This window comes from Ursus arctos, unplaced genomic scaffold (genome assembly GCF_023065955.2).
Source record: "Ursus arctos isolate Adak ecotype North America unplaced genomic scaffold, UrsArc2.0 scaffold_31, whole genome shotgun sequence".
Classification (NCBI taxonomy): domain Eukaryota; kingdom Metazoa; phylum Chordata; class Mammalia; order Carnivora; family Ursidae; genus Ursus; species Ursus arctos.
The window spans coordinates 5,482,475-5,510,130 of NW_026622997.1; the positions used below are offsets into that span (position 1 = coordinate 5,482,475).

The window sequence follows — 27,656 nt, forward strand, 5'->3', positions numbered from 1 at the left end:
ATTTCATTTACATCAAATGAGATGTGTGTCTAAACTTTTTAAATTTATTATTAAAATCACTTTCTATATGCCATAGAGTCACCTGCTCATGTAATTAAGCAGCTGGTCAGAATGATCTCTGTTAAACGTTAAGTTACCAATATACTTCTAGGACAAATGTGATAGTTAAATGAGAATATATAAATTTAATGCACCAAATAAAACTTCTTGAAATCTGCCAAGATTGAAGCCATTTATAAAACTAAAACCATAAATAAATATGCATGTGCATACAAATACATATGTTAAAAAAAGAACGGAGAAAAAAGGCAAACATACATTTCTGTTAAGTGAAATAATTTTAATTACAGTTAATTTCTGAGAAATGCTAATCACATATGGCCAATTATCATTTGCATAGCTACTAGGGAATTAATAACTTAATTCTACTTGATAATGCTAACCTCTTTTCATATATGCTCAGGTTTCTATTAACACTGATAACTTAGGACACCAATAAGCACAAAAAAGAAAGAAAAGCATCCCTTCAAAAAATATAGAGCACATAGTGTTTATCAAAGAAAATTACCTAATTTTTTTGTTCCCTCCTAGACATTCACATTTTACTCCTTCAAAAACCTAACTTCTACTGGCAAGAAAAAGCTCTATCAGGTGCACATTGAACTTGACAGAAGTCAACCATGCTTGTTTGCCCCAGGAGGAGAGGGGTTTTAAAAAAACAATAAAAGGATGTCTATACTTTGAGGATACAAATTAATTAAAAAAATAATAATAAGTCTTATTGAAGTGAAGAAAGTGTGGCCTCTTAGTCTATACTTAAAGTTACAGGTACTTACATATAGGTACTTGGTTATAGGTATCTCTGTTTTTAAAAAGAATCAGGCTTTTACTAATATATTTTACTTTTTACTAAACATTAATTTAATTTCTATTAATTAAAGGTGATTTTAGGGGGATAAAAAAAAATACCCAACATCTTTCCCTGAAATGTCTAAAGCTACGCTATATCTATTTAATATAATTTCTTTCCCATATAAAGATGACAACATGGATGGTGGACATTTAACTACTGTATATGGGACCCATGGATAATACCTAAAAAGAATGACACATTATCATCAGTCCTTTCCAAACCGAACACATATACAGAACTAGTCACATGTGTAAGATACTGATGGCTATAAAAGGATTTTTAAAATTCTAGATTATTACCTATTGGGATTTAGTTTCTTATCGGCCCTGGAGATTGGGCATCATGGAGAGGCATAGTCTCCTATTTCACATATGTACAGTGGGTCAACAAAAGCTTCAGAGACAAATATTTAAAGTACCAAGCCTTCAAAGAGATTCCAGCCTGGTCTGCAACAAATATTTATGGCACATTTTAGATCTCTACTTGTATAAATACAGACTGAATGTCACACCCTGTAAACACTCTGCAAGCGCAGTGTCAGGTTTCCGCTGGGAAGCCTCAGCAGATGGCTGTGAGGGTCACCTTACCTGAGAGGGCATCCTGGGCTTCAAAGAAAGTACTAAGACCTCCTTTCACATACGCCAGGCTGCCTTCACTTTTCTTGTTAGCCTGTCTCTTCAGGTTGGTAACTGCCATTTTGAGCTGTTCAAAACTGAAATGAAATTAAGAAACCAAAAGTTTGAGACTCCTAAAAAGCAAGAAAGAATTAAGATAATGCATTAAATGTAAAATACTGAAGCCTAAGTTAAGAAAGACACAGATTGATATAATATGTAACCAGATGAAAACAAAAGCTTTCGAATTCTTACCTACATCTAAATCTTTTATTTATTACGAATGAAAATTACAGCAACTATAGAACAGATTTGTAGTCTTCATACGATCATTCCAAATATGTCAGACCCCTAAGAAGTAAATATACATGTGGGTATTTCTATAAGCAATATATATCATATGTTGATATGCAAGGTAAGGAGTTCTGACTATCAACTCCCTGATGGGCAGACCTAGATCAATGCAGTGGTTATGAAGTTATGTAAGGCAGAACTTCTCTGGAAGTTCATTTCTGTATTCTGTATATAAATTAAGCATACCATTATTCACCACATCAATATCCAGTCCTCTGTCATAAACAGTGAAATTACAGAAAAACTTGGGGGTCAAGGGGCGCTTGGGTGTCTCAGTCAGTTAAGCGTCTGCCTTCGGCTCAGGTCATGATCCTGGAGTCCCGGGATTGAGCCCCAGGTCAGGCTCCCTGCTCAGCGGGGAGTCTACTTCTCCCTCTTCCTCTACCCCTCCCCTTGCTCCTGCTCTCTCTCACTCACTCTCTCTCAAATAAATAAAATCTTTTTTTAAAAAAAGAAACAACTTGGGGGTCAACTCACAATGTAAAGAATTAAAAAGACCAAAATACTTCATCACTACATATCAAGCAGAGAAAAATAGGTAGGCTCTATATTTCAGAAGTTTTATTTCCAGCTAGGCTAAGAAAATCTGGCTATAAAACTTTGAATATATTCTTCAGTGCCACGATAGCCCTATACAGAAACTAGAGATCAATTCTGACTTACAGTAATAGAAAAAGCACATCCATAATGTAAAATTAGAAAATCTTCTGCAAGGAAAAGATTTGACATTTATTTTAAAAATTTATCAGGACTGGGGCACCTGGGTGGCTCAGTCACTTAAGTGTCCAACTCTTGATTTTGGCTCAGGTCAAGATCTCAGGGTTGTGAGACAGAACCCTGTCTTGGGCTCCACGCTCAGTGGGGAGTCTGCTTAAGATTCTCTCTCTCTTCCTCTCCCTCTGCCCCACCCCCACCCCCACACATGCGCGCACACACACACACACACAGACACACACACACACACGTGTGTGCCCGCGAGTTGTCTCTCTCTCTAAAAATAAATAAATAAATCTTAAAAATTTATCAGGATTTTCTCTCTCTTTCTCTTTCTCTCTTTATATATACCAACTCTTCTTCGTGTTTTCTAATGGTTTTCATTCTAACTGGTGAAGGAAAAATTTCTCCTAAGGTATATTTTAACAAGTTGACTTTTCAAGAATGTAAATTTTAGGCAATAAACCATTCACTTATTCAAACACTGTTACTAAACGTAATTGTTTAAATCAGTTTTGCAAAAAAGTTACAAACATGCTCTTGTAGAGTGTGTAGTAAAATGTAATTAGCAGACAAAAGGGAGCAGGATATATGACCTTGACTATTTTTTAGCTAATTTTAAGGCAAATTTATGCAAAATGACAAATCAATTCATCTTCCTTTGTTCTAGGGAAGGAAGTATGTTGCTAATTTACACCAGGACTTGAAAGTTCTATTATTTGGAAAGAGAGAGGTCATGTTTAGACACATCAGTTCAGGTACCAAGCTGAGACTCCACAAAGTTTTAATGTGTTGTACAAATATGAATCCTATAGAAACAATAAGATAGCAGGAAATAAGAATCTGCTAACTGAGAATACCATTTCATAAATAAGGGAAAGGACACTCTGAGATATTCATGATCTCGCCCAAAGTCAAAGGACTCCTAGGTGGCAGAGACAGACCTAAACCCCACATTATTATATAATCCTGTGAAGTACATCCACATGGAACCAGGCACAGTCAGTAGTCCAACATCCACTGACCTGGTAGTTGAGTGGTTCTCTATCAGGTACCAAGCAGCTGAAAAATTCTCACTTGTAAAATCAGCACTCATTCCAGGAAACAGCATTTCTAAGTCCTTCTGGGGAAATTTACTTCTAAGGGAGAAAAAAGGTTTAAGATATACTTGAAGTGCTGTTACTACGATAATGCAGCGGACATCCGGGAGCACCTAGGATAAGCATGACTACAAACCATTACGATTATACATAATACATTCTGGGGTCTATGTTTACATGTGTAAACAAAATACATTTCCTACACCGCAGCTGAGTTATCATATAAACTTCGTATACATAAGAAATTAAAATACAGAAATTACATCAATATAGAGTTTAAAGTTTATGATATCTATCCAAATATGCAATCATTCTCTATTCGGTGGATAAAAATAAAAATTTGGATACATTGAAATTTAAGAACATTAGTTTGTTAAAATGGTTTTTGTTAAAGACTTATGTGAAAGTTGTTTTAAAAATACTAATGCCTACTGATAAAAATTAGAGCTAACTATAAAATACTCATATTTACATGTCTATATCTAGAATAATTTTAAGAAAAGCTTATAACAGGCAATACCTTACCAGCAGCTCACTTTCTTGCCTACATTTTTATGACCAACTTGTGGATCATTTCCTTTATTTATTTGTTCAAACAATAACTAACTACTACTACAGTTCAGGCTCCATGCTGGAAGTTAGACAGCTGTGTCTAACAGCAAAAGTAACATGGGCAAACCCTGTTACAGGCTTATGAGCTAGCAGCCCTCACCAAATCCCTATCTCTTCATCTGTGCAGGATGAAGTCCAAGTTCTATAGTCAAGTCTCTCCATGATTCGAACCTGCTTATCTCTCAGGACTCATTCCCGCTACTGTAATCCTTAACACTAAAACTTCAGCAACTTCAAAGGGATTATACTTTCCTGCACACATCATGTTAATTTTTACTTCATTCCTCTGATCTTGTTGTCTCCTCTGACTGAAATGTGCTCCCCAGTCCCATACATTGGATAAGTCAAACTCATGGGGTATGGACAAGACACAGCACTGTTTTATAGCCCAGTGTATTTGGGATAAGGTTGGGGGAGTGGGGATTATTACCACCCTGGAAGAAAATGTGGACAGGTCCAATGACTTCTACTCACTCTCATCTCAGAGAGAGTTGATGTCACATTACTACAAACACAGCCTCAATTCAGAAATTAAGCAGTGAGGTTGGTAGGAATGCAAACTGGAGCAGCCTCTCTAGTAAACAGTATGGAGGATCCTCAAAAAGTTAAAAACAGAATTACCTATGATGCGGAAACTACACTACTAGGTATCTACCCAAAGGATACGAAAATGCTGATAAGAAGGGGCACACACATCCCAATGTTTATAGCAGCATTATCAAGAGTAGCCAAACTATAGAGAGAGCCCAAATACCCATCTGCTGAGGAATGGATAAAGAAGATGTGGTATATATACACAATGGATTATTAATCATCAAAAAGAATGAAATCTTACCATTTGCAATGACATGGATGGAGCTAGAGAATGTTATGCTAAGCAAAATAAGTCCGAGAAAGACAAATGCCACATGATTTCACTTCTATGTGAAATTTAAGAAACAAAACAGATGAACATAGAGGAAGGGAAGGAAAAATAAAATAATATAAAAACAGAGAGGGAGGCAAACCATAAAAGACTCTTAACTATAGAGAACAAACTGAGGGTTGCTAGAGGGGAGCTGGGTGGGGGATGGGCTAAATGGGTGATGGGCACTAAGGAGGGCACTTGTGATCAACACTGGGTATTACATGTAAGTGATGAATTACTAAATTTTACTCCTGAAACCAATATTACACTATATGTTAACTAACTTGAATTTAAATTTTTAAAAAAATGAAGAAAAAGAAAAAAAAAGAAAGAAATATAACAATAAAAAAATAAAAATAAAAAAGAAACTAAGCAGTGTGGTCCAAGATCAATGCTCCATCTTTTCAAAAATACTCTCTGGACTCTAATGGAGCTCTTTGTCACCTTACATACAACTTAAAACTGCCTGGAGCCTGCTCTCTCCAGTGAGGTGCTCATCTGGTCCCAGGAAACACCCTTCCCAGGGCAGACACCTTTCCTGCCCATGTGCACCATTCGAGTGCTCTCAGGTGCCAGGGTCTCTGTTTCACAAATGCAAGGAACACTTTCACCCGGTGGCTCCATGGAAGCCACACTCACCAGTTAGGAGTGAAGAAGAGTACACACTCACCATACCTCTCCTTCACAGCCTAGCACAGCTTTCACCAAAGAATCTCACAAACCTTCTCCCTTTACTCCGGGCTCCCTTCATTGCTTCATACTCCCTAAAAGGGCAAGGGATGCAAACAACAAAAGCAGCTATAACTTCCTCTGTAAACCCTGCAGTTTAATCTAGAATCTAACATCTATTGTGTTAGCACCTCAGTCGAGATAGAGAGACCCTTATTTCCTATCGCTTACCTTTCTCACTATGATGTTTTCTTTTTTTTAATTAGGGTGAAAGAAAGCCCTGCTTAGCACTGCAGTAATAGACAAGGTAAAAATGAGACTTTAAGAGAGTCATGGACATCCAGCAGCATCACCTCAGTATTAGTAACTCAGAGACCAAGTCAATCGCACATCATTCCTCACTGGCTTCAAAAGTTAAAAGACTACAGTCTGAATATTCTTGGTGTGTGTGTGTCCCATAACCTTAATGGTCATTTTTACCAGACAGGATCTCCGAGAGGTAGCTGGAGAACTCTGCATTTTTAGAAGTTTATCTTGGTTTGGATTCTTCTTGCTGGTTTGATACTTTACTTAGTAATAAAATCCTGTCACCTTTATATTCTCATTTTATTTATTTGGATATCATGCCTCCAAGTTAGAACTTTTGGGGAATATAATGACTGAGTGGAAAGGCCTGAGCCCTTGCTAAGTAACTAGACACATTTCCTTCTGATATGCATAGGCCATACCCCATAGTTCTACCTTAATTGATGGGCAATGTCTGTCTAGAGTGCTATGTCAAGGATCATGTGTCTAAGCTGGAAAGAACAGCAAGATGAATTAGTGGGAGTCTGTCAGTGGTGTGAGGGGAAAGTGCATGGAGAAATACCTACCACTTTTTTGTCAACTTTACATATATTCGATACTTAAACTGGGATTCTATGTGGTCCTAACACTTCGCTTGTTCAGAAAGTTAAATTATCTTAACAAAATCAAAAAGCACTACAGAATCATCTGATATCAACTAAATCCCTACCACTAACAGTCTTGATGACTTATTCAACTATGTGAAATCCTCTTCGATCAAGGATATCCTCTTCGATCAAGGATCAGTTCCAAACTCACAGATTAAAGATACAGCTGACAAAAAAGCAGCAAAAAGAGACTCTGAAAAGCCAAACTGAGCTGCTTTATCCTCCACTCAAGCCCTGTAGTTTTATTACAGTTGGGTGGTTCCCTACCCATAATCGGAGCAGAAGTAGGAAGAGGGATTAACAGTATCAGAAGAGGATCTATGATACAATAATAGCAAGTAAAAGAAACAAGGGCAAAATGTAGACACAAAACCAAATACAGCAGTTGTATGTGTTGGTGAAATGGCTGAGACTACACAGCCCCCATGGGTTTAATAGTTAAATCATGCTCAACATATTTATTTTAAAAAAACCAAACTGTATTTGTCTTTCTCTGTGTGATATAATGAAATCAAGGTACATCCATGTTGTTGCAAATTGACAAGATATCCTTCTTTCTCATGCTTGAATAATATTCCATTATACATATATATATCTTCTTCATTCATCCATTAATGAACAGTTAGGCTGTTTCCACACCTTAGCTATTGTGAATAAAGCTGCAATGAACACGGGAGTGCAAATATCTCAATATCCTATTTTCATTTCCTTTGGATATATACCCAGAAATAGAAATGCTGAATCATATAGTAGTTCTATTTTCAACTTTTTGAGGATCTCCATAGTGTTTTCCATAATGGCTACACCAGTTTATATTCCTCTCGACAGTGCACCAGGGTTCCCTTTTCTCCATATCCTCACCAACATCTATTATCTCTTGACTTTGATAATTGTCATTCTAACACAGCTGTGAGATGATATCTCACTGTGGTTCTGATTTGCATTTTCCTAATGATTAGTGGCCTTGCCTTTTCATATGCCTGTTGGCCATTTATGTATCTTTTTGGAAAACGTCTATTCAGCAAATAACGTAAATTATTTGCAAATTTACATTAGCCCTTTATCAGATATAAGGAATATAAACCCTTTATCAGATTTGCAAAAATGTGTAAAATATTTTTAAAAAGTCAAACTCATAGCAACAGAGAGCAGAAAAATGGCTGAAGGAGCTAGAGGGTGGAGGAAATAAGAAGTTGGTAAAAGGGTACAAACTTTCAGCCATAAGATGAATAAGGTCTTGAAGGACCAAATGTAAAACATAATGACTATAGTTGGTAACACAGTATTATATCATCGTAATTTGCTAAAAGAGTAGAACTTAAATGCCCTCACAAATGAAAGACAGACAGACAGAGAAAAGAAAAGAAAAGAAATATGTGAGGTATTGGAGGTGTTAGACGTGTTAGTTAACCAGATGGTAGGAATCCTTTCACAATGTATCCATTTATCAAATCACCAAGATGTACACGTTAAGTATCTTACAAATTTATCTGTCAATTATGCCTCAAGAAAGCTGAAAATATGTAAAACACACACACACAAAACAAAACAAGACAAAACAAAACAAAACAAAAAAAACCTGGATATACATAGCATATATGAAAAGGTCATATCCTAAACAGTAAAAATGCTTAAACTGGTGATACAATGCAAATATATAGCTATCTAAACTTCCCAAACTTAAAATTCACCTGATTCTTACACTTTAGAAACATCTCATTAACAATGTACCAAACTGTTATTTTTATAAATATAAACAGAACTGTCTTATCACAAGATAAAGACCTGATGTCTGGTAAGGCTCTAGGAGATGAGCTGTTAGGAAACTCTCCTACCCCAGGAGCCCCTCCCCATCTCCCTCCTCCTCAAGAAGGAGCAGAAATGGGTCTGGCCACATTACTAATAGTGGAGTCTCCTTGTGATAAAGAGAAGCACATGGGCAAGGCCAGGCCTCCACAGGCTTTGCGCCTTCATCTCTTCAATCATGGGCTCACCATGCACTGGCAGGGAAAGGGTGAGAGGAAGAAAGGGCAGAAGAACTTGAAATTGAGCTTTGGCATTAGTGTGAGTGGTGAGGAGCCACGTCAGACATTTGGGATAGGCCATGTCCTTCTACCAGAGAGCTCTAGTAGGCTGAGATTTGAAGCATTAATCCACCTACCAGTATCTCATTTCCCATGTACTATTATTTCTTATACATATAGCTCCTTTAGGCACCTAAATGAGTCGAGTGGAGTTTGGAAAGTATTGGATCTCTTGGTCAAAATACTATCTCCTCATATCTCTTCATATTCACCCCTAAGACTGAGTTTTACTTTACAGTGATTTCCTACTAAAGACATTAAAACTCTTTTACCAATCTTACTATATAAATTTAAATCAGAAGAAGAGTATTGAGACCTATACTGAGAATCAGAGTTACAAGAATAAGACAGAAATTATATTAAAGATGACAAAATTTGGGGTTCCTGAGTGGCTCAGTCGGTTGAGTTCCCAGCTCTTTGTTTTGGCTCAGGTTGTGATCTCATGGGTTGTAGGATAAAGACCCTGGGTAGGGATCCCTGCTCAGTAGGGAATCTGCTTGAAGATTCGCTCCCTCTGTCCCCCCCCACACATGCACACACGTGCTCTCTCTCTCTCTCAAATAATCTTTTTTTAAAAGTGACAAAATTCTAAGAGAACGGTAAAATAATTTGCCTGAAATCACACAATTAAGTCCACTTTTGGCTAGTAATCCAACATTCATTCTCCACCCTCAAACCAAACAAACCCACACAATAGCACAACTGTACCTTTCTTGAGTAAATATCAATTATCCTAAGCAAATCATGCTTGTCATATTTGTTTTGCTATATCTATTGAGTGATCTTGTTTTGACCTGTGATGTCTGAGGAAAGATCTACTGGAGCATTTCTGGGAAAGGTCTCCATACTTTTAAGAAGGAGAATCAAGAAGAGATAGTGTCTTTTTGCATCTAGACATTATTGAGGTTTATTAGTTATTGTGTGTTATTGCTTCAATATTCAATTTTTATTTTATTCCTTATTATGTGTTATTATTGCTTCAATATTCGATTTTTATGTTATTCCTTATTATGCGTTGTTATTGCTTCAATACCAGAAATTGCTTTAGCCAATTTGCAATTACGAAGAAAATCAGTGTTATGCTAAGTGCAGCAGAACAGAGAACCAAGGTTCCTTACACCTTAGTGACATTACTACGTCATTGACTCAACCAAAAATGAAGTCCACCACCTTTGGACTTTGTATATTATGAGAAAATAAATACATTTTTAAAGTTTAAATTAATTTTCATTTTCTGTTACTTAGAGCTGAAGACATCCTGAGTCAGTATTCTATACCAAAATATATACTTAAATATACTAATCTTTTACACAAACACCTCAAAATGAATGTGAAACAGAAGATCTGGAAAAAAAAACACAATGAATGACAATGCCTAGAAACAATGAAGCTCTACAGGGAACATAACTGCAAAAGCAGAGATGACTCACTGCATTATATAATTGGGAAGCAATAATAATAAGTAGTGGTTAAGAGCACGGGCTCTGGGTTCAATCTCGGAAGCTTGCTAAAGATTTGTCTGTATAACCTTTGGGAAGCTATTTAATCCTCTAAGTTCCCAGTTACTGGACATTAGGATCATATATTCCTCTCAGGAATGTTCTGGGGATTAAAATAAATAATGCATGTAGAAGGCTTAGCAGTTTTTAACACATAATAAATGCTCAAGAATGTTATTTGCTGTTATTTCTATTCTTAATACTTAGGTCTTTATATTTCACAGACTACTTTCCTAAGTATCATTTCATTTGATTGTCATAATGACATAGTGAGTTATATATTCCCACATTACGGTGAGGAAACAGCCTCAGAGAGGTTCCATGTAAATAGTCAAGACTTGAACCTGGTACTTCTATTGTCAAATAAAGAACCAGTGACTCTTAGGTATAAAATGAAACCACAACTACACATCTAGAAAGATAGAAATTTAAGGACAGTGAAGGGAGAGCTGATTTACAATGCAGAGAATTGCTAATGGTCCTAATAACAGTATTAGCAAAGGAAGAAGCACTGTGTCAATGGTGCTGACAAAGTCGAGTTAAAACTGAAATGTTTGTTCACAGTAACTGGAATTTAGGCTGTAACCCACCGACTAAAGTGATGGCTTAACAAGTTCAGTAAAAGCAAGGTACATTCTGAGTAATTTAAACTAAATCCACACTTTAAATATACTACCATGGAGTCAGAGAGTGAAAGCAACACATACTCTACTGTGTACACTCCTGAAATGTCTTCTTTAAGAAATCAGAATATACGCAACTAATGAATCACCGAACTTTACATCAAAAACCAGGGATGTACTGTATGGTAACTAACATAACATAATAAAAAAACATTAAAAAAAAAAAAGAAATCAAAACACAATTTCAGTAGCTGACAACTCTTGCCGCCCCTAAAATATATGCTTTCCATTAGATGGCAGTGTAAGCTCAGATTTAAATCTTCTGGAAAGGTTTAGCCCATACCATGGGGAGACCCAGGTACGTGAGTTGAGTGGTCAGATATAAAGTTAACGGGAATGTTTCTAACATATCAGAATTTGTTTTCAAGTATGAGAACAATCTTCGGTAATGACCTGTGAATGAGCAAAACAAAAATCATTTGGAGAAAAATTCTAACTACCCCACAGAGTAAGGCTGGGTATAGTTGTGTTACTGTATTGAAGAGAACATGCTTTCTTGATTTAGCAGATGGGAAGATGAAAGGTGGGGAGGCTAATACAGTAAAAGTGGGCTTATATAGTTCTTTTGAGTGTTTGTAATATTATACTCCATTCTTTTAGCTTCCAATTTTTAGCAACATTGTTTTCACCCTTTGTATTAAATATTATGAGCTTGCTTTTGGTTGTGTCTTTCTTTCCTTCTTTTTCTTTTCAGAGGGGGGAGGGTCTGACAGGTTCTGGACTTAGGTACTGTATCACAGCCCACAAACCTGTTTTTATAACATTTCTAAAAGGCAAATTTATCCAAAACCCTTCTCTTCTACACTCATACTGAGAATCATTTTGCCACCTGTCCCTGGTTTCTAAATGTAGTGGGAAAATTGGTCACCTTTCCTTTCTACTGAAAAACCAAACTGATGAGAAGAAAATCAGATGTGCATTGCCCATAAAATCCATGTAGAAATAAAACAGGTATTAGTGGTACATCAAATAACTAGACAGGCATTCCTATGTAATTATTTCACAAATGTAGATCATATAAAAACAAGGGCAAAGCTCTATTTTTATGTCCTCATTCCCATATATGTACAATCTCCAAAAACAAAACTTAATATTCTCAAGTTAGACAAATATTTCTTTTAAGAAATATAACCTAGCAGGGCGCCTGGCTGTCAGTCTGCTAAGCGTCTGACTCTTGATCCTGGCTCAGGTCATGATCTCAGGGTTGTGACACTGGGCCCCCTTCGGGCTCCATGCTAAGCATGGAGCCTGCTTGAGATTCTCTCTCTCCCTCTTCTCCTGCCTCTCCCCACCACCCGTGCATGCATGCGTGTGCACACATGCTTTCTCTCTCTCTCCCTCACTCTCTAAAAGAAAAAAAAGGAATATAACCCAGTGACAGCTTTTACTTAGCATGAACCTGTTTTACCTTCTCTTTCAATTTAAATGGTTTGTCTCTATTACAATTTAAGCTACGCAAAAAACATATACATCTGTGACAATCAGTATAAATCAGAAATACAGACTTTTTATAACTAAATCCTAGTCTCAGTTCAAAGTGAAGTCTGTCTTTTTCCAAGCAATTAGTAACATTTTTATAAGCATCAAGGCACCATGTGTGCACAACATCAGTGAAAAATTTAGGAATATGAAGGACTTAAGCAGTCGAAGAAGGCTAATAAATGCCAGTTGTTAAAACTGTAACTGAAAGACAACAGTATGCATGTGGGGCACACCAATAAATTGTTTATTAAACTCTGACTCACACCAAAAAGCAACAAGAAAACTACATTCTTCTACTCTTACTTGCTTTTTCTTATTCAGATGAACTGGCCACAACACTACAGGACCTCTCACTGTTCCTATATTGTACATTTTGACTGTCAGCTGAAGAGAATTTCATAAACATTCACAATGCAATTACCAGCAGCTGATTCATCTTCCAAAGTGACATCACAATTTTAATGATAATTCATCAGGACCGCAGTATTTTATATAAGCAATCATAATTCTTCAAACCTTCTCAGTTAATATGTTTCAACAAACAAGTAAAATTAAAACCCTACTATTCCTTCTCTAATGACAATATTTTAAAAAATTAAAATTAGATCCTCTCCCAACCTTTTAAATAAAAGAAACCCCCAAATGACATTAATATACAGAAATAAAAACCAGTAAGGAAATACTCTTAGGGATTCTAACCTGAATGTACACCATTCCCTACAGAGAGCAAAGCTTTTATTCAAAAAATCTGAGTCAGAAGGGCGCCTGGCTGGCTCAGTCGGTAGAGCACGCGATCCTGATCTCAGTGTTGTGAGTTCAAGCCCCGAGCTGGGTGTGGAGCCTACTTAAAAAAATAAAAATAAAAATAAAATAATAAAATAAAATAAATAGAGTCAGGGAAATAAAACCCACATCAATATTTTAACATCTGCTCTTCCTTTCCTTTTCTCTTTTTCTAAAATAAGGTTTCTCTATCTGAGGTCAGAGAATCCAGTAAAATAAATGCTGTTTTCCTGACAGTATCTTTAGAAAATAAAAAGGAACCTGGAAAAGCTTTCTGGCCAAAAACATTCTCTTCTCTTGTTTTCTATAATTCTACCTACTTTCACCTTTCATTTTCTTGCTTTCTAGTATCTCTAGTCTGTCTCTCTTTTACTGAAAAAATTTCAAGACTTCAAATGTGCAAAAGGACTACTGGATGTCTTCGCACAGTCTGGAGGGCCTTCCCAGTGTTTTCTGATTCTATAGGGACCTGCGCCTTTCTCTGTCCCTATTTTGCAACTCAGTTGTAGAAACAGAAGGTTAATTTGTGGAGGGCTGATGGTGACCAGAGATCCTTGGCCACAGAAATACCTGGCAGGTGAAGATGCGACTAATTACCATGCAGTAGATGTGGCCAGCCTACATCTTTCAGCATTTCTCACTGCCCATTATGTCTACCCTCTGGAATTTCCTCTGAACTGCTTTTAACATTTTACTGGTTTTCCTATTAACTAATGAATTAAATAAAAGCTCTTAACATGTGTTCATTTCATATTTCTATGAGAGCTATGATTTTACCTTTTTAAAAGACTACTTTTTATCCCATGGCTGAGCAAATTATTATTTGAAACTTAAGTAACATGACAGAAATACTACTGTTAACTTTATAGCCATTTAAGCACTTCTTAAATGAATGTACATAATACTATTTTAAGTTTTTTTTTTTTAAAGATTTTATTTATTTATTTGACAGGGAGAGAGACAGCCAGCGAGAGAGGGAACACAAGCAGGGGGAGTGGGAGAGGAAGAAGCAGGCTCCCAGTGGAGGAGCCTGATGTGGGGAACGATCCCAGGACTCTGGGATCACGCCCTGAGCCGAAGGCAGACACTTAACGACTGAGCCACCCAGGCGCCCCTATTTTAAGATTTTAAAACAAGTTGTTACCCTGAAATCTTAACAGTTATTAGAAAGAGAGTCTCTTCCTAAGTGACTGAGCAGAGCATGAACAGTATATTATGCAAGAAGAGCAAAGCATCACTGTAATAATGACTAACATTTATCAAGCACTTGCTATGAGCTACACTCCTCTAAAGCATTCACTCACTGAATCCTCACAAACACCCTTGACACAGGTACTGCATGTGGCACCTGAGGAAATGGAAGCAAAGAGTAGTTAAGCAACTTGCTCGAAGTCCTACTACTAGTAAGCTGGAGAGCTATGGCTCAAACTGAGTTTGGCTCTAGACTAAATTAGACTACCTCTCAGAGAAGAAAAAAAGAAAACTTCTGAGAGCCAAGCTTTTAGTGCTATTGTTCCTGGCTGCTGTTACCAATGTTCCCTAAGAATAATCCTGACACATATTAAGAAAAAGTGCTATTAGAGAGAGTTCAAGCCTACCCCTTTTCTGGGTAGCAGCAAAAATGGAAATAATAAAGACAATTAAAAGGTAGAAGGACCTGAGAAGGTAAAGAAGTCAAATAGGGGGTGGCTTATACGCCAAACTGAAAATTAAGAAAATCCATTTTATGACAGTAAACATTCAATTTAATCCTAACTTTGACAGCTTTGTCTAAAGCTCATACAAAATTCATACAATATTCCTATACTCCCTGTGCCCATATATAAAACTGTATTTTCCCTATGAAAGAACAATCAAAAAGGACCTCCTGTTCTACACTGATTTTGTGGTAGGCCTTAGAAAGAAGCTGGCTTTCAAGAGTACTGAAGCAGGCTGTTAAAAGGCTTCATATCAACTGCAAAGTCTATTCATGCTTGAAACTGTGCTCAACTAAGTAGCTAGCAAATACCATTCTTTTCTGCACTTTCTTGATTCTCAAACTCCTAAATTTATAGAGCACTGAAATCCTCAAAACAGCTCCAGAATGACCCATACTGCCAAAGAGCTTCAAAGATGTGACCTAGGACAGTCCAAGCTCACTAAAAGCTGCTAAGCCCCAGGATTTTTTCAACACATGGTGAATTCCCAAGACAAACACTTGCTCCCTTCCTCTTAGTCAGAGGTAAAAACCCCACTAGGTGAAAAAGAAGCTTGCTATTTGAATTACCAATGGTCTTCAAGTGTAGGCTTAAAGGTTAAATATATAAAGATTAGTAGAGAATTTTCCCCATTCCTAGAAAAACTTAAAATAAAACTACAGTTAAAGTGTTAACAGAACTAATTTGTCACCTTCAGTAAGTGTTTATAGAGCAACACTAAGTATATAACTCTATAAGCAGAATCACCAAGGCTAGAAAATAAATTAGACACGATTAAGATGTTAGATGAATTGATTAAGTAAGATGTAAGGATAAAGGTACTAATTATAAAAGTTGCTAAAACACTATCCCAGCAATTAAGAATAGAAAATTAGAGATTTGTTTACATCCTGAAAACTCTCATTTACCTGCGACAATTCTGAGAGAGTAAGTCTAGATTAAGTAAAATTATAGGCAGGAGTTGTAAACAAAATAAAAGACTACAGTGGGCCTAATCATTCTAAAATATTTCCCCAAAACATCATGCACATGGAAAATTCTATTTTGATTTCAAGTACCATCTAAACTCACCAGCCCTGGATAATGAATTAATTCTCATATCATTAAAAGTATTAGTTATTATAAACTTCAAGATACTTCTCTTCTTCACAAAATGTAAACTTAAAAAACTAAAGAGTTAAGTCGTTTTCGCCAAAATTTTTAACTAATTGGAACATTCACAAGGCAGCAAAGCTGACCAGGTTTCAGAAATAACACCTGTATCCCAACAATAGAAATGTCTTCAACTGTGCTTCCCTGGATGTTTCTGGAGTTTCACTTTCTTTACTCTAAGTATATAAAAGTTTTCAGCAATAAAGAAAACTGAAGGCAAGATGGTACTCACTTTTCAATCTCAATGCCGAGTGGATTAGCAGGACGCAGAGACAAGGGGGGAATTCCTTTATTCCTGTCAGTACGCATATCATAATAATTCATTTCATCAACCCACACAGCAGACTGATCCAAAAGACCTATCAAATGAGGAGCATGTCCTTAATGAGATACACACTAAGCCTTTCCCAATTGTTTCCCTTTTTAAAGACCTAATATAAAATGCACGCTAAGGTAATTTTTAAGAAATCTGAGAGCACAAAAGCTCTGGTTTTTCGTCATTTTTTTTTTTTTAACAGCTGGTGGCTTGATGAAAAACACTAAGAATCTATAAAAAGATAAATACAACACCTCCTGCCTGGCTTATGGTTTCACTATACATTAGTCAATAGAGAAGGCACACTAAGCCTCTAAGAAAAATTTCTGCTAAAATGAATGTATTTTACAAACAATAAATAGTAAAATTAATTTGGTTAATTCAAAAAATATCCAACATTTCTTTATATAAAGAAAACAGTCAAATACTTTCCAAGAAATGCATGGCTTGTATAATGGAAATGATTAGGACATTCAGGAAAAAAGGGTAAACCCTGTGAACAAAACATAATCTCTGAAAATGGTAACCCTCTTTTATGTGACTGAGTTCTTTGTCACTCACTTTGGCATAGGACTCAAATGCTTACTATCTCTAAACTTGGGTTGAAACAGAAAATGGGCAAAGGGCCAATCAGCAGAGGAGCCGTTGGGGCCTGTGAAGACTTCATAAAGGAAGGTATTTGATCCCAGGCAACTTCTAGTTATATGACCTTTTGTGAACCCACAAATTCTATCAGCACCCACAGTTCTGCCAGCATGCAACAAGAGGTTTTGTTAGAGGTTATACTCAAGTCTAGATACTCCTAAATTAGGCTCGATAAGCCTTTATTGAGTTTATACTGTGCTAGGTCCTGGGCAGGATGCTTTAGAATAAAATTAAACTGTTCAAATAAGTTGTCTTTATCTACTGTATAAATATGACATAAGGCATTGCTGGATTCTGCCAAAATGTTTTAAGTTCCTCCAGAAAACTGGTAACAAGTTCCTGCTTTAATTTTCATTTTTGAAGACGTTAAATAAAAATGAGTAAACAAAAACAGGGATATTATATATGTACATACATATGCATACACATATATATGTGTGTGTGTCTGCATATATATATATAAAATACTATATATAAAATATATAAATATATTTTAAAATATATATAAATATATAAAATACATGTGTGTGTCTGCATACACACACACACACACACACACACACAAGATTCCATTTTGTATTCTCCTTAAATCCTTACCTAATTTTTATTTATGAAAAAAAAAATCTAGGAATTTAAGGAAGATAGTGATGTAGAAAGGCTCCACACTCTAAGAAAACAAAAACAATTTGCAAAATTATTTACTTTTCAGTATAAGAGAGAAGTATGACCTGGGCTTAATTATGCCTGTGATATTACTATATTATACAAATATTTATCAAGTACTAACCATGTACGAGACATTACAGGACCAAAGAGAGGAATGTGACATTAACTTTGTGTAAGGGTCTATACTAAGCACTTTACATGCATGCTCTAACTCGTTTAATCCTACAAGGTAGGTAGGTGGGTAATATTGCTGTTCCACTTTACCCACAAAAAAACTAGCACTGAAGTTTCACAATTTGTAGTGCGAGAGCCCAGATTAGTATTCAGAGTCTGGCTCCTCGGGCCAAGTTCTTAACTCGCCCTAACATGAGGAAGCAAGTGTTAAGTGCACAGAAAGTAACACTTCAAGTGCTACAGTATACAAAAGAAAGTGCTTATTTCTTGCTTGGTGGGCTAAAAGCACATTTTGGCCAGGCAACATTTTGTCCTGGCCTCAAAGGATAGAGAAAATGAAGGAAACAAGGACATTATTTAGATATTACTATTGCTAATTTGGCCAAATGAGGAGGATATTTTACCTCAAATCTCAACTGCATAATAGAAAGAAATGCAATTACTGCGTTCAAGAGCAAGGAACTAAAATTGGCAAAGCACAACGTTAAAGAAATAAATTTTATAAAGAATTTAGGATGATAGTTCTCTCATGATCATCCTCCTTAGGTTCCACTGTTACCTCAGCAAACTGCCAAAAGTAATGTAAATTTTAACCAATATCTCATTCCAGTCAAAATAAACATAATCTAATAAGTTAATGAGATGTGAGAGTAGGTAAGTTTTATACAAATCTACCAGTTTTAGATTTTGAAAGACAAAACCCATTTTCATTTTCCTCTTTAAAAATAAGAAGTAAGATGATACCTATTTTTTCAGGTTTGAGGAGCTTGAAAGACACTGTTGAGGTTCCTTTGCCACCTGACTTGGTTGTGACAATAATGTCTCCTTTATCATTTTTAGCTTGTCCCACTCGACATACTATTTTACTTGCCGACATCCATTCTGCTGTCAGAAGGCAATTATGTCCACAAATTGTCAAACCTGAAAATAAAAGAACAAAGATAAGATCTTAGACATGTCTATAACATAAAAAGACAATTCTTCTGTCAGTACTACCAGGCTTTTTCCATGAAGTGAAAAATAAATCTGGAAATAACATTTCCTGTTCAATAGTTATTTCTACTATTGAATATACCCACTGTTAAACTTGCAAATATACTGTCTCTACTGATTTTTGTCTAATCCTTTTTCTCTAATATTTAAGACTTCTTTAAATTATATTTAAGTTTCTTCAAACATCAATGGAATTAAAAAATAATAACCATAATGATTATGTGTAGGCATTCCAAATTACTCAGACTATGAGAATCTTAAATTGCTTTCATAGGTTTTAGAAAGGAAATTATTGCTATTATTAGAAATCTAAGTTATTGATATAAAATTCTAATGTATACTAAGTGTATCTATCACTCCCTAAAAACATATTATTTATCTTCCTAAAAACAATCTGCACTTACTTTTCCTAGTGTTTAAATTATATATGGTATATATAGTACATATTTCAAGTATAGCCTGGAGTCTGGCAAATCTAGCTAATGTTCTTGGGCCTTACTGGATTACTATTTCATTTTTTATATCTGTATCCTATAATGCAAGTTCATGCTGCCTTAGTGTTTCCCTAATGATACCGTCACTAGACTACATTCTGCTCTTATAGTAAGCCAGCACTCACAAAACGTCAACTCATGCCTGGAATCTCAGGCTCTGATATCAAGTAAATTATTATAATTTAGGCAGTAACCAAACAGGGAGGCACTGAAAGATTATAGTGAGGAAGATGTGACCCCAGACAGAACACCAATATATCACCACGTGGACAAACTGCCAGTTCCTCTACTAACTTATTTTCTTTGTATTTTCCATTTGCGTAAAACAGAACAACCTCATAAATATTTTTGGAAAAAATAAACCAAAATGTGTGTGGCAAAGACTCAGACACTTCACACTTTCTTTTCTCATTATTTAACTTTTTATATTGCTCAACAGTCAAGTTTGGCAATTACAATTTTTTTTTTCAGATACCAGGAACACCTCAACTAATGCCAAATTTGGTTGAAAAAATTTAGGAAGGGATTCAAGTCATTTTTTGTTACAACTTAAAGCACTATTTAGTAAGAACGTTACATTAACCATAGAATAATAAAAACAACCACCTTTTAGAGATGCATTTATTGAAATAATGAATTTTAGAGATTTCCCTAAAACAGCCATTATTTATACATGTATGGAATTCTGCTTTTTTTTGAAAGATTTTATTTATTTATTTGAGAGAGAGAGAGCACGAGCACGAGCAGGGGAGTGGGGGAGGGATGGGCAGAAGGAGACGAAGAAGCAGGCTCTCCACTAAACAGGGAGCCCAATGTGGGGCTCGATCCCAGGGCACAGGGACCATGACCTGAACCAACAGCAGCTTAACTGAATGAGCAACCTAGGTGCCCCCGGAATTCTGTCTTTCTAATAGCAATTTAAAGGATTCCTCAGGACTAGGTTTTCTGTTGATTTTTTTAAATGTATAATATTTCCACATTTTTAAATGCATTCATAATTCAAAATTATTTTTTCAAAATGAGAATGTCTTTGATATCTTTCCTGGAAATCCATTTTGTTTTGAAAAATGTAAACAATTTAAGAGATTGACAGCACCCCTGGAACTCCTCTCCATCTTCAAGAGAAGCACTGTGAAATAACTCAATGAATATTTGCTCAAATAATGTTTATGCATATATAAATCAGTCTATGTATTTTTTAAATGATGGAAAAAGTTTTAGTTAATAAACTAAACAGTTTTAGTGCTATAGATGGTAGGTATTTTGATATCACTCTAGGTTAATACACTAACTTAATATTTTAAAATTTTATAATTTCAAAAAGATTCTTGTGACTTCAAATATTAACTCATTTCAGAAAAGAAAACAACTCAATATATATGTCAGGACTTAATATAAAGTCATTCCTAATATAGGTTCCCTGCTGGAGAACAACCTTATGATTAAAACTGAGGAATGGGAACAGATTTCCAATATATAGACAGGAAGCCTTAAAAACATGTTCAGATGAGCAAACATAAATGATATCCATGATACTACAAGCTGGGAAAAAACTACCCAGAACAATAGTTTATTCATCTAGTTGTAGCTGCTATCAGGGTTTCTCTGATTTAATATCTGCTCTGCATTTTAACTAAAAAAAAAGTTAATAACCACCATTTAAATTTAAACATAGATTCAAACAGATTATTTTAAATGTCATAAAAATTAAATAAGATCGTAAGACCCGATTTCTCAATTTCTAAAACACATTTTTGCTAAGTTACTGCAAACCAAGAAATCTGCTTCATAAAATATGACATTTTTTTAAGTAACTTGTAGAATTTCAAATAAACTGTTTTTATAATGTTTCACTTGGCTAGTGTAGCTATCATCTGAGCTAAAAACACTCAAATTATTTAGCAGATTGAGTTTGCTTTTTTAAAAAATGGTTTCTTGGCAAGACATAGGCAGGTTAAAAGCTGAACTAGCAAGGTTTATAGAAGTATACACACTTAGTCAAATAAGAATAGCATTGCCTGAAGCTAAAACAAGATTAAAATTTACACAGACTAGTAACTGTCATGATAGGAGCTCCAGTTAAAATGTAGGACATAATCTCCATCTGTATGGTTTATTTCCATGCATTTTAGGGACTTTTCCACTTTGGATAAAGAAAAATCTAGAATGAGCTATGTCAAAAAACCAAGACATAGGATTAGATAAAACTATCTTCATAAGAATAATTAATTTTTGTTTACTAAAAAATCAAAAACTATGGCTAGAGAAAACAATATAAAATAAGACATATTTAAATAACACTAGTGAAAAGAATTAGCTGGGAAGTGCAAAACTCATTTATTAAACATAGTGCCGTGCTCCCAGTCACTTTCTTTTTTCCAAGGGTTTTCCAGATGGCCAAAAACCAATCTGTCAACCTGCACCAATAATGCAAGAAAAATAAGTTCCAACTCATAATCTCCAATACTTTACCAATGGGTCCCTCATACATTTTTTTAAAAGATTTTATTTATTTACTTGAGAGAGAGAGAGAGAGTGCGAGAGACAGAGCACAAGTGGGGGTGGAGCAGAGGGAGAGTCAGATTCCCCGCTGAGCAGGGAACCTGACGCAGGGCTTGATCTGATCCCAGGACTCTGGAATCATGACCTGAGCTAAAGGCAGATGCTTAATCGACTGAGCCATCCAGGCACCCCTAGAGTCCCTCATAAATTAAGAAGAGTCAAGAGACTGTCTGAATCTAGATAAGTTTATATGGTAATCAGCATATAGTTCAGTAGCATATAGTAAAGTCTCTCCCTTCCTCATTCTGAATAGATCTCTATTCTAAATGCATCTCAGAGTTCACAAGAAAATAATCCTAACTGACCAGACAATTATAATTATATATATATAAAATTCCATCATATATATAAATATATATATATATATATAATGGAATATTACTCAGCCATTAAAAAAGAATGAAATCTTGCCATTTGCAATGACATGAATGGAGCTAGAGAGTATTAGGCTAAGTGAAATCAGTCAGTCAGAGAAAGACAAATACCATATGATTTCACTCATAGGTGGAATTTTTTTTTTAATATTTTACTTATTTATTTGACAGAGAGAGAGGCAGCGAGAGAGGGAACACAAGATGGGGAGTGAGAGAGGGAGAAGCAGGCTTCCCGCTGAGCGGGGAGCCCGATGCGGGGCTCGATTCCAGAACACTGAGATCATGACCTGAGCTGAAGGCAGCCACGTAACGACTGAGCCACCCAGGCGCCCCCACTCATAGGTGGAATTTAAGAAACAAAACAAACATGCATAGGGAAAAAAAGAGAGAGAGGCAAACCAAGAAACAGACTCTTAACTACAGAGAACAAACTGATGGTCACCAGAGGGGAGGTAGGTGTGGGGATGGATTAAACAGGTGATGTGGATTAAGAAGTGCACCTGTGGTAAGTACTCGGTATTGTATGGAAAGTGTTGAATCACTAAATTGTTCACCTGAAATGAATATTATACTGTATGTTAGCTAAGTGGAATTAAAAAAAAAAAACTTAAAAAAAAAGACAAGACAAGCCAGGGATGAGAACCACTGACAAACATGAATGCTTAAATAATCAGCAGTAAAAGGTCTCCATGTTATAGGGAGGGAGTCAAGGGACAGACACTATACAAATTAACAAATTTATACAGTGCCAACTGGATACAGAGCATGCATGTCTTGAACTTAAAAGATTAAAAAAAACATAAACAGATCCTAAAAACTATAATTTAGCTTACCATAAATACATAAATAATAGGGGAGCCTAAATAAAAAGATAGATTAACATGGGTGGGAATTAGTTTGAAGAGCTTTTTTGTTTTGGTTGTAAGTCTCAAGTTTTGGCAGACAGAGACTATTAGTATTTCAGATTCATGGTGGGGCTCTCAACCATGATGAAGCATCAATGTGGCAAAGGAAAGGAAATTAATAAGATTCATAGGTCTTGGTAAAGATAGGTACCTGGTGAGAGTGGATAGTTTCTTCTAGGTGAAGTGAGGATAAGAGCCAAGTGGTACTGATATCACCAGGAGATAAGAGTTTAGATTTGATTTGAAGGGCAATAAGGAACAGAAAGGGTATAATTTACAGAGCACTACAGAACAAATACAGACAGTTGTATAATGGAGGGAAAACTAAAGAGCACAAAATAGCTAGGGAGGCTGTTTGGGCAATCAAAGCAGGAGAGAGCAAGGCTGAGGAAATGGAGGCAAACTCAGCTGCGGGAAACTTTCTGAAGGACTTAGTGAAAAGCAATTTAGATAAGATTTGATAAAATAATGATTTTAACCAGAAAACCAAATAATTCTTTCATCTTTATTCAGATCATTCTGTACAGATCACAATGTTGTTTTTCTATCAGCCTGTCTCAACTTCCACGATAAAAATGCATTTATCATGGAAACACAGTTCTTGCTCTTACCTATGAGGTCAACTGGGCCAGTCCCCAGGTTTTCTCCTCTAATTGTGACCTTTGTCCATGGTATTCCTTCATTTGGAGAGATGCCTGTCACAAGAGGGGGTTGTCGTGATCGGGACATCGTGCTTTGCTGAGCAAACTAGAGATCTAGTTACAGAAGTAATCTGTTAAAAAAGAAAGAAAAGTATTACTGATAACTGAAAGAAGCATTGACTAAAAATACAAAAATGCTAGACGTTCAATACCAAAACATAAAAAGTATTCTTAAACATAAAGTTCTGAATTTTTTAACTGTCATTTAACCTATCTGCCAACATCTACTAACATTAAATTTACCAAGGTACTGTGAGGGAAACATCAGAAAAATAACAGACAACTAAGCCCTTGGTTCTGGAACTTTCAATATAATGATAGATAGAACCTAATGTCACCATTTAGCTCCATGCCTACACCTGCAGAATCCCAAAAATATGCTAGAAACTGTTCTACTCTCCAAGTTGTTAAAGAAAGATGTTCTGATTAATCACGTTCACAGAAATTAAAATACATTTATATTCCCATAGGTTGGCTGAACTTCACTTTATTTTTGTATTATACTTAGTACAGCAACTTTTTTAATGTGGTCAAATCAATATATTGACGTTTTTACAAAACTGAGAACGTAGACATAGGGCAAAAGCATGAATTTGCCAACTTTTCTGAGGATAGCAGGGTTGGTAAAAGTACAGTTTCTGAGGTCAAATACACCTGTATCAAGGCCTGGTGTTCCAGTTTACGAATTCTGTTCTAAACCCTCTGTTTTTGTATAGGTAAAATGGACCTAGTAGTAGTTTCAAAGGTTACAGTTAAGGTTACATAGGATAATCCTAAGCAAAGCACAGTGCCTAGCATATAGTAGGCCACAAATAAATACTAAAACCTCACTAATAAACCTCCACAGAACTCCTCAATTGCTCAAGGTTTCAGATGCCCCAGAAGATGACAGCAAGGTGCAGAGCAAGACAGCAAGAACTTGCTGGTTATCTGTATCTTTACATACTAAGAAGTGAGACACCCTGGCCTCTGACTTCACCTTGCAGTCAACAGGAGATTAGAAGTTCAGTCTTTGAAGAAGCCAAACAAGAGGACCAGGAATCTGGAATGCCAGGCGTAGTAGTGTCAAGCAGCAGAGCAAACTGTGGGACTACTTGGGCCTCTTCCTTCCCTGCTCTTACACCTCTGTCAGAAAGGTCTGTGAACCCACCCGGCCCAACTCCACTTTGTCTGGATAAGTAGAATATTATTCTCTGAAGAAATTAAAGGGGAAAAAAGAACCAAAGATCTTGACTTATATATAAGGGTCCTCCCAAAAAAAAGAAGGTCTACTTGAAGTCATATCACCCAATGGAAAAGGCACTTACAAACAAACTGCCCATAAGCAAACTAAACAAATCAGCTATTCCCAGACTCTAAAATATACGAGGACACACAAAGACTGTAAGATAGTCAAGGAAAATATGTGAGAGAGAGATGGAAGTCAGATAAATAAAAAAATCCAGAGGAAACAGAAATAAGGCAGGTGTAATAAGCTAAATTGTGTGCCCTAAAAAATACCATGTTGCAGTTCTAAGCCTAGGTACCTCAGAATGTATTTAGAGGTCAGGCCCTTAAAGAAGTAATTAAAGTAAAATGAGCTCATATAAGTGGAACTGAATCCAATAGGACTGGTGTCTTTATAAGGAGAGGAGATTAGGGCACAGACACACACAAGGAAGACCGTGTGAGGACACAGGGAAAGGTCAGCTATCTACAAGCCAAGGAGAGAGGCCTCAGAAGGACCAACCCTGCTAACCCCATGATCTTAAAACTCCAGCCTCCAGAATCATGAGAAAATAAATTTCTGTTGTTTCAACTACTCAATCTATCAGACTTTGTCATGGCAGTCCTAGCTAACTAACACAGAAGAAAAACAACAACAACAACAACAACAACAACAACAACAACAACAACAGAACACCCTTCAAAAGTACTGGAAGCTTTGATCCCAAATTAATATCTGCAGAGGGAGAAGATTTTTATCTTAAAGAATAGGATGTCATGAAAAGGAATCAATCCAAGAATAAGAGCTCTTGAAACTTTCAAAAGAGGCAAAAGAAACAAGATTTACATTGTCCTATTAATGCAAGAACTGACATTGGTTAAACCAAAGGTAGTAATAAAGCAGCAAACAGATGGATGTTTGAGAAGTGGAGCAGGGGGGTAAAGAGGAAAGGGAGTTACACATTTTATCTAAAACTGACTATCAAGATAATGGCAGATTAGACACAGAATCTGGAAATGTGGAAGTGGATGCCATAAGAGAGAGTTAAAGGAGTTTGGGGTATGTTGTATAATAAAGAACGTTACTGACCTTTGACCCTGGTTTCTGCGAGATTTAAAATACAAGAAGTATCTTTGTTATTCATGAGCCTTCAATATCATATATATATATATACAATATTTATGAAAACTCAGTATCAAGCCTGGCTAAACCAGAAAGAGCAACCATGTTGGGGGTTTTGAGTCATGTGACATCAGCTTGGCCTCTTCTGGAAAAGGGGAATAGGGCGAGAGACTTGAGTTCAATCTCATGGCCAATGAGGCCATGCTTACGTTACTTATTTAATACAACTAATAGCAAAATGACAACAAAAACAAAGGACCAGAAAGATAGCACCATTCATCCAATAAACCAAATGAGACAACTCAAGTTATCGTGCTCTTCTCTCCGTCCTTATCCCACCTCCTGAATCAATCAATCAAAATCTTTCCGTCAGAATGCAAAGTCAACTAATCATCTCAGTTCCACTGTTGCTTTCCCAGTTAAGACCTTCATCTTCTCTCCCTGGATACTGACACAGACTTCTAACTGGTACTCTGCCCCTATACTCTCTCCACTGCAATCCTTTCTCAGCAAACACCAGTTAATTCTCTTAAAATATAGATCTAATCAACATCTTCTCAGATCAAAAAAAAAAAAAAAATCCCATGACACCCCCACTACTCAGAAGTCTCCAGTGCCCACAAAACCTTTACCATTTTATTAAAACCTGTCACAACCAGATTGACCATTCTGTGCTTCCTACTTTGCCCTCAATCATTTCCCTCATTCACCCGATACTAACCATATAAGCCCATTCACCTTTTATGAACCATCAAGTACTTCTATGCCTTCATGATTTCATTTATCTTTTTTTGACTAAATAGCAAGTCCTTCAAAGTTTGTTAAATCCTTACCAATACTTCCAGATCAATCTTAAATGTTACCTTCTCCAAAAGAGTCTCCCTGATCCCTCCTTCTGTAATGCTTCTGATATTCTAATATTCACTGTGATAAATCTTAGGTATCATGTTTATGTCTCCTCTTTGAAAACACAAGATGTTTAATCAACTCCATACATCCCTGTCAGTACAGGACCTGACACAAAATAAACATGCCATATGACTGCTGAAAGAAGTCACATAAATGTTTTCTGAATGTTTCATGATATCAACGGAACACCGGAATTAGAATAGGATAAAGAGAAGAAATACAAGGAGAACAGAGACAGGGAGCTATTAGGTATATATATGCAAAAATTTTTAAAAAGTTTAAAAGACATTTGTATACAACAGCATCAAGAAGAACAAAATACTCAGGAACAAATTTTACAAAAGAAGTGCAAAACTATTACTTTGAAAGCCA

The 27,656-nt window shown here is 36.0% G+C and overlaps 1 protein-coding gene across 3 annotated transcripts in view; it reads right to left on the bottom strand.

Moving 5' to 3' along the window:
- The window catches only part of EXOC2 (exocyst complex component 2), a 248,708-nt gene that overhangs the window by 168,991 nt on the left and 52,061 nt on the right, over nt 1-27,656 (bottom strand). For 2 of the 3 annotated variants that reach the window (XM_026511359.4, XM_044388711.3), the window contains exons 2-6: nt 23,957-24,117; nt 18,762-18,938; nt 16,449-16,575; nt 3,621-3,734; nt 1,501-1,625 (exon numbers count right to left, since the gene is read on the bottom strand). In XM_026511359.4, coding sequence (XP_026367144.1) covers nt 1,501-1,625; nt 3,621-3,734; nt 16,449-16,575; nt 18,762-18,938; nt 23,957-24,074 — 661 coding nt within the window. In that variant the 5' untranslated portion in view covers nt 24,075-24,117. The remainder of the gene's footprint in view (nt 1-1,500; nt 1,626-3,620; nt 3,735-16,448; nt 16,576-18,761; nt 18,939-23,956; nt 24,118-27,656) is intronic. The other variant, XM_026511361.4, reaches the window with a different exon arrangement.